The sequence below is a fragment of the Papaver somniferum genome, unplaced genomic scaffold (assembly GCF_003573695.1).
Source record: "Papaver somniferum cultivar HN1 unplaced genomic scaffold, ASM357369v1 unplaced-scaffold_128, whole genome shotgun sequence".
Classification (NCBI taxonomy): domain Eukaryota; kingdom Viridiplantae; phylum Streptophyta; class Magnoliopsida; order Ranunculales; family Papaveraceae; genus Papaver; species Papaver somniferum.
Window position 1 is genome coordinate 2,602,821 of NW_020621936.1, and position 8,492 is coordinate 2,611,312.

General features: G+C 38.6%; 1 protein-coding gene across 1 annotated transcript; it reads left to right on the forward strand.

The window, feature by feature from the left end:
* The first annotated feature begins 2,570 nt into the window (after positions 1–2,570).
* On the forward strand, positions 2,571–6,407 carry LOC113332002 (sulfate transporter 1.3-like). Its single transcript, XM_026578655.1, has 13 exons — positions 2,571–2,911; positions 3,002–3,050; positions 3,150–3,357; positions 3,438–3,612; positions 3,700–3,765; positions 3,850–3,963; positions 4,059–4,175; positions 4,291–4,417; positions 4,568–4,854; positions 4,950–5,140; positions 5,223–5,308; positions 5,388–5,464; positions 5,721–6,407. The coding sequence occupies exons 1-13, from the start codon at positions 2,606–2,608 to the stop codon at positions 5,862–5,864; spliced, it is 1,947 nt and encodes a 648-aa protein (XP_026434440.1). The 5' UTR covers positions 2,571–2,605; the 3' UTR covers positions 5,865–6,407.
* The last annotated feature ends 2,085 nt before the right edge of the window (positions 6,408–8,492 follow it).

Consider the following 8,492-nt stretch of genomic DNA (forward strand, 5'->3'; position numbering starts at 1 on the left):
GGGTGAGGGTATTTATCAACTTGAGTATTCTCGTGTTATTGGCAGTCTTATGTATTTAATGAACTGTACAAGACCTGATATTGCCTATACTGTGAGTAGATTAAGCAGGTACACTTGCAACCCTGGGCAGGATCACTGGAATGCTCTCTACAGAGTTCTACGGTACCTGAGAGGAACTTCAAACTATTGCTTAAGTTTTGGGAAGTATCCTGCTGTGCTAGAAGGGTATTGTGATGCTAACTGGATATCAGACTCAGATGAGTGCAAATCCACTAGTGGGTACATCTTCACACTTGGTGGTGCGTCTGTGTCATGGAAGTCTACCAAACAGACATGTATAGCCCGATCCACCATGGAGTCTGAGTTTATAGCCTTGGAGAAAGCTGGAGAGGAAGCTGAATGGATACGAGGTTTCCTGGGTGGAATTCCACTCTGGCCCAAGCCTGTGTCTTCGATCGCAATCCACTGTGACAGTCAAGCTGCTATTGGATGCGCAAAGAATAGTGTATACAACGGAAAGTCTATACATCTTCGAAGAAGACACAAGACAGTGAAACAACTACTCTCTACTGGCATCATCTCTATAGACTTTGTAAGGTCTAAAGAGAATATTGCAGATCCTTTGACGAAAGGGTTATCTAGAGAGGTAGTTAGATCCACATCGAAGGGGATGGGACTCAAGCTCATAGAATAAATCGCCATGAAGGACACTCAACCTTGTGAACGGAGCTCCAAGATCAAGGTTCAATGAGATAACTAATTTTTGGTGATGTCGAGAGAAAGCACTATCTTTGTCCCTCCCTATGGTGTAACCGTATGATAGTGCTGCCTGCATGTTTTAGGATGATCTGTCAAGATCTTAATGAGTTCCATGGCTTTGCTTAAAGCGGAGTGTGGCAGGACACTCTTAATGGACTCACCTATGTGGATGTTGGAAGTGGGGCCGCTTCCTATGAGAATTTGAGCTTTTTCTCTAGAGACATTCATTAAGTCCGGGATTTAGCCCACGGCCAAAACGGGCACAACGGCAAGAGCTTGGCAGCTTTCTTTTTCTTTGAGACATCAAAGTGTGGTTGTTATTTCTGAATTGCACTCACTGTTGACGGTTCAAGACATTGTGTTCACCGAAACAACAAGCAGTTCTGGTAACCTCTCACTATGTTAAGGTTCAATCTCTGGGACACCTTAGCCTAATATTGATGTATTATGTTTTCTCGTATTTCGTCGATATGTTTTATCATTCATGTGGGGGATTGTTAGAAAAAACGCTTTAAAATTACCAATTTTTCCATGGACTATGTTTTGATCCCTAGACCTATTGCCCATTAATTGTTTTTTCTTTTGAATAGATAAAACAATAGTCCCACATTGACTAAAATCTAAAGAGTTTTAGACATAAATACCATAGAATTGGCTATAAGGGCATGGCCCTTGGGTCATTAGACTTTTGTGCTTGGAGGGAAGGCTTACACTAGGGCAAGGTTGCCTTTCCCGTACGCGCGGTGCTTCGCACAGAAGCACGCACGCCGCCGCCGTCCGTCCGGTCGGGCTCGGGTCGGGCTCGGGTTCGGGTGTGGGTGTGGGTGTGGGTGTGGGTGTATTAGATCCTATCTTTTTGCTGAAACTTTTGGTACGTGTTTTACACACATGTAGAAGAATCTTCTTCTTTGTCTGCACATGTTTGTCTTGGCTTTCTTGTCTGTACGTGTTTGTCTTGCTTTCCTTGTCTGCACATGTTTGTCCTGGCTTTCTTGTCTGTACGTATTTGTTTTGGGTTTCTTGTCCCCACATGTTTGGCTTGGCTTCTTGACAACACACTGCTCTAAGCCCGACAAAAGCAACACTGTTTTTAACCCAACATTACCAGTATTTCTGTCATACGCATGGTTTGGTTGCATACTTTTTTCCTCTCGTTTGTAACGTCTTAAACACTATATAAGGGAGGAGTCTTGAGCTCATTTGATACACCACAGAGAAACATCTCTTCTACTCTCCCTCTGTTTTTCTGTAAACATTTCTTCTACTGTTTTAAGTTCTGCCAAGCTCTAAGGGTACCCTCATTGTATGCTACATTGAGGGGTACTAACTGTAGTTGTATCCTGGAGGTGACTCGCCAACTGCTGTAGCATCTCAGAGGAGTGGCAGGCGATATTGTCTTTAGGACAGCGTAGTTTACGTGCCTCTACATTCTCTGTGCAGCAACATCAGCAACATTATTTTGAGCTAAGTATCTTCTTCTCAGTTACATTATTAGTACTTTCTCCAACATTAAATTCATGCAGTTAAACTTTAGTGGCAATGCTTTCTAAGTTCGGCATTGTCAAGAAAATCGATGACAATGAACTCCGTTTATGATTCAAATCCTGCTCTAATCTGTTTTAGGTTCTTCTCTACTCTTTTGGACTCGATAATCTAGCCTCTCTACACAATTCAATTCAAGGACATATCTAATATCCAGTGCTGTCGTTTAAGAAAGAAAATGATATATAGTGAATACTAAACTCTGAACCTTTACATGAACTGATAATTTGCTTGTCCTTGCTGAATTGCAGGAAAGATATATACAGCAGTAAGTACTGTATAGCATAAATAGATTTTGTTTTCAATGGGTTTCACAAATGAGAAAGAACAAAAATCAACAGAGACGGATAAGGGAAACCCACCTAATGTTTACAAGGTGGGAGTGCCCCGTCAACCGGATCTAATGAAGGAATTTACGGGCGGAATGAAAGAAACGTTCTTCTATGATGATCCTTTTCGCCAATTCAAGGGACAATCTAATTTAAGAAAGTTCGTCTTAGCAATCCAATTTGTTTTCCCCATTTTCCAATGGGGAAGAGATTATAACTTAACTAAATTCAAAGGAGATATTATTTCCGGACTCACCATTGCTAGCATCTGCATTCCACAGGTTGAGAACATTAAGTGCACTTCATATATGTATGTATCATGTTCTTAAACAAATAAGCAAAAGTCTAAGATTCTTTGATGTGCAATACAGGATATCGGATACGCAAGGCTCGCAAATCTTGAGCCGCAGTATGGGCTGTGTAAGTTCTCGGTGCAATGAGAAACAGTGAATTTCATAATCAGGTCATTTGAAAATGGTTATCTGATTGTTGTTTCAACATATGATGTGATTGTTACAGACACCAGCTTTGTGCCACCACTAATTTACGCATTCATGGGAAGTTCAAGAGATATTGCCATTGGACCAGTGGCTGTAGTGTCTCTGTTACTCGGGTCTTTGCTACAAGACGAGATTGATCCTGTCGCGAATCCTCTGGAGTATCGTCGACTTGCCTTTACTGCGACTTTCTTCGCTGGAGTCACTCAAGCCACGCTAGGTGTTCTGAGGTATATATACCTTTATCCTACATTACTGTAATCCCTTGTTTACCTCAGTGTCAACCAACTGAAACCGGGTTTTGTCTCAGACTAGGGTTCTTAATTGATTTTCTATCACACGCTGCCATTGTTGGATTCATGGGAGGGGCTGCCATTACAATTGCTCTTCAGCAGCTTAGAGGTTTCCTTGGAATAAAAAAATTCACAAAGAAGACAAATATTATTTCCGTTATGCGATCTGTATGGGGCAACGTACATCATGGAGTAAGCAAACTTGGAACTTTTATAAATATGCCACCAAAAAACTTGAACCTGTTTAGTCATAGTTACTTATACTTGATGTATTTGCAGTGGAATTGGCAGACTATACTCATCGCAGCAGTATTCTTGAGTTTCCTTCTATTCGCCAAGTACTTGGTAAACCTTGTCTATTCACATCATGAGATTTCTGTGCGGTTGTGAATTTTGTGATTCGTTCTTGACATAATTTCTTTGAAACAGGGAAAGAAGAATAAGAGATTATTTTGGGTGTCTGCTATAGCCCCTCTGATCTCTGTTGTCCTGTCCACTTCTTTTGTTTACATTACACGTGCTGATAAAGTTGGCGTTCAAACTGTAAGCAATGTTTTCTTCTTCTTGTTTGTTGTTCATATAATGATAGGAGAGGAGTAGCATCCTAAAGTAACCTACTACATCAATCATTTGTGCAGGTAAAGTACATACAGCCAGGTTTAAATCCATCATCAGCGGATGAAATTTATTTTAGCGGTGATTATGTCCTCAAGGGTTTCAAGATAGGTGTTGTGGCTGGTATTATAGGTCTTACGGTAAGCCAATTAAATCCATGTTTCATAATCTTCATAAGAGAAACACTAGCTGGGTGTATTTTGTTTTTGTTTTTTGGGCAGTGGATTCTGAATACGAACGCATTGGATTTGGCAGGAAGCTGTAGCTATTGGAAGAACTTTTGCATCCATGAAAGACTATCAATTAGATGGAAACAAAGAAATGGTGGCACTAGGTGCAATGAACATTGTTGGATCAATGTCATCTTGCTACGTTGCTACCGGTAAGTAAGCATAGAAAGATGCGGTCTTGAGTTTGGAGATTGGCAGCAAAGACTAGCTGAAACACTATAAGAATATTAAAAACGTGGACAGTGTTTGATGCAAACAAGATTGTCTGAAAATTTCTCACATTCTTTTTCTCTCTTTCCCAGGTTCGTTCTCTCGATCCGCTGTGAATTACATGGCCGGCTGTCAAACTACTGTCTCCAGTATCATCATGTCTTGCGTGGTTCTACTGACCCTCTTATTTCTCACACCCCTATTTAAGTACACTCCCAACGCCATTCTATCCTCCATCATTATTTCTGCCGTGATAGGCCTAATAGATTATGAGGCAGCATTACTCATTTGGAAGATCGATAAATTTGACTTTGTTGCCTGTTTGGGAGCTTTCCTGGGTGTTATCTTTGCTTCGGTTGAGATTGGCCTATTGATCGCGGTAAGAAAATAGCATCTCAAATTTGTATATTTGAGTTCATCTTTTCAAGCAGACCTCCCCTGTAAACTGAATGCAAGAGAAATTTTAATAAATAGGTCTCAATATCGTTCGCGAAAATCCTCTTACATGTGACAAGGCCACGAACTGTGCTACTTGGAAGGCTACCTCAAACAACCGTTTACAGAAATATTGCACAATATCCAGATGCCAGCAAAATTCCAGGCGTTCTTATTGTGAGAGTTGATTCAGCAATCTACTTCTCAAATTCTAACTATGTCAAGGAGAGGTATGTGTGCGATCTCTCCCGTAAATGAGGTACTTGTAAAATTGATTACAGGATTAAAAATCAAACCTGTTGTGTTATGCAGGATCTTAAGATGGTTGGCAGATGAGGAAGATTATCTGAATGCAAATGGCCTACCAAGAATCGACTTCTTGATTGTGGAGATGTCTCGTAAGTATAATTTTTCTTTTCCTTATTTCACTCTTAATACAAAAATCTTTTGATTCAACTTATATGTCATCCATTTCAGCTGTGATTGATATTGACACCAGTGGTATCCATGCTCTGGAGGAATTGTATAGGGCTCTCCAAAAGAAAGATGTTAAGGTAAGTTATATACACAAAATCCAAAACTCACTTTGACAGAATTTGTCAGAAAATTTTGATATTCAGATCTTTCAGTATATCTCACCTTTATAGCGAGTGAGCGGAACCATCTAGGTTCCCCAACACCGGCCATGCAAATATATTTGAACGTCTCAGTTTCATTAGAACCAAAACTAATGATGATAGAGTTTGTGCTAGACAATGAAAACATGCACACACGTACATTACTGATGTACCTCTCTTTGTTGTTTTACAGCTTGGTATATCAAACCCTGGTCATTTGGTAATTGACAAACTCCACGCGTCGACATTCGCAGACCTTATCGGAGAGGAAAATATTTTCCTTAGTGTTTGGGATGCTGTCTTAACCTATGCTCCCAAAATGGTAGATGAAGCGTAAAGAGTAACAGTCATATTTACGCTGCTATCTTGATCTCACTTGGAAACCAAGCCTAATATTTCCGGCATCACCCAAAAAGAATGTTATCAGTTGTAGTCTTGTCAGAGGCGCCACTTGCTTGTGGCTCTCCTGTTTTTTCAATATATTATGCCCTTGTCGCGTAAAAGAAAAGAAAAAAACAAAGTTTTCAAGCACGAGAAGCTGACTGACATGAGAATACCGAGGACGAAGGATTTGGGCCATTTGGCTATATTACCAGTTCGCGAAAGATAAGTGTGGTTATCGCAATACTGTTTCTATGCAATGTCTAAGCATTGCAAGAGGTATTATTGTGGGGGTATCTACAGTACGGTCATAGCATTTATGTAGGTATCTTTCTGGGGGTTCCTATGACACTATCAGAGCAGTTAAGCCGATTTTTGTCGCAGTGAACAACTTCTAATTTCTAATCATGTAAAGTAATGGTATCAACTGTCAACAGTATATTATATGTAAAATACACCTCGCATAGCATATATGTATAACACAACAATTATTGATTGAGTAACCCTTTAACTTGTTGTTTTTTATAATCTATAAAACAAGTAAACTAACATACTTCTCTGATCCAAAACCTTCCTAGTTTAAGGCCTATCACTAAAAGACAAAAAGAGTCATTAGGAAATAATTCCATAAAATCCCATAATCAATTATCTTACTTAATGAATAGTTTATTCTTAAACAAATATTAATTAGTGTTTAATTAATCGTTTTAGGTATTAATTAACCGTATTAGAAGTGAAATCAGCTAATGTTAATCGAACTTCAAAACATTAAACAAGCGAAAAAAATTGACTTTAATTTCGAAAACACCAACCAAACCTATTTATATTCATGACCTTGTGGACCAATTCTGAGCTGGTGTTATTCATTCGCAAAGAACACCTACAATCGGTTGACTTATGAATGTATAAAATCCGATTATCCCATTCTCATAAGAAATAAAATCCATTCATACGTTTAGGAGATATTCATTCATTTCAAATCTACTCATTTTCGCAGGAATCACGTATGCACTTAGCCCGTTCATCAAACTTTTGAACCCTAAGGAGATCCTAGTGTACGAGTTATAGTCTCATGAGGGTTTACATAGAGATCTACCCACAAGACCTACATAAAAACTTTTAAATTATCAATCTTCGTTGGAGGAATCGGAGTCTGATTCAATAAACCTGCCATAAAGTCCGGGGCATACTACGAAATTTTGGATACCATGAAGCGATAACATTAAATAAATGTGAATACTTTTCAATTTTTCTTCCAAGTAATGTACTTTCACGACTTCCTCCTACAAAAACGTAACACAAATTTACTTTGTTAGTGTAGTTTGATTAGAAATCAAAGAAATTAACTGATGTAAAATAAACCATAAAAATACTTACAAATTGTTGAAGGGACAAGCTTAGATGACTACTATTGAAGATCCGCAGTTCGATGGCTATAAAAGCAACTATCGCAAATGAATGACTTGGTACCTATCATGAATTTGTTAAAGACTTTTTTATCTTTGGATTCCCGTAATCTCACTTATATTGGTTATATATCTTCATCCAAAATGTTTCGGGTTCTACCCTTACGGGGGAGAGATCTACAACTCAACTTTCGGCGTACCATGTTTTGCTTATGGCCAAATCCTCCGCAGAATCATATGATTTCATGTTTGTATGTTGAGGTGTGAAATGTGTGTTTGTAAAGTATATGGAGTGGGAGTTAATTGAATATGCAAGTTTGAGGCAAACTGTGTCTGGGAGTGAGGCCTCTTTATATAGAGAAAGACCATATCAGCTAGTTTTTTTCGAAAAAAGTAAAATAATTGAGCACAATCCTCCCTCGTGAATGCCCATGTAAACCGATTGTAGTTTTATGCCAAAGAGAATCGATCTTTATGGATGCCAACATTTCCCAATTGTAGGTCTAAAAAATCAAAAAAATTGAACTTTGAAATTACGAGGGTACCAAGTACACCACAATCTTTTCAATATCAACCTATAAGTCTTATATATTGTGTGATCTTATATAGATAGAGACCGTCAAGAAGATATTAAACCACGAGGAATATACTTGGTATACAGTACAAGTCTGAAACTGAAACTTCAACTATAGGGATCAAACCGAGTGTTTGGATTAATGTATAATTGCAGTTCTTTAATTGTAACTTAAACTATTATAATACGGAAGTAAAGTAAAAGTACACAACAAGATTTTGTTAATGAGGAAACAACAAATGTAGAAAAACCCCGGGACCTAGTCCAGTTTTGAATACTCTCAGAATTAAGTCGATATACAAAGAACACTACCAACTTTGTATAGTTCAGACCACGTAAACTACCCTTAGTTACTTAGTTTCCTCAGTATCCCTTTACCTATAATCAATATGCACAATGCACGTGAATCCTAAGATAGAGTCCACTATTTTAAGTTGCTTCAGCCGTTGTGAAAACTTCAAGCACTCAACTTGTTAGAGCATAGCTCGGTTGAACCCACCAAGCATTGGTATGTCAAGTTTGGTTGTCATATTTTAGTGAGCCAAAACTCATTTAAGAGTCGCTTGATTATGTACTAGAGTCAACTTCGTATAGGTTAGCTTGA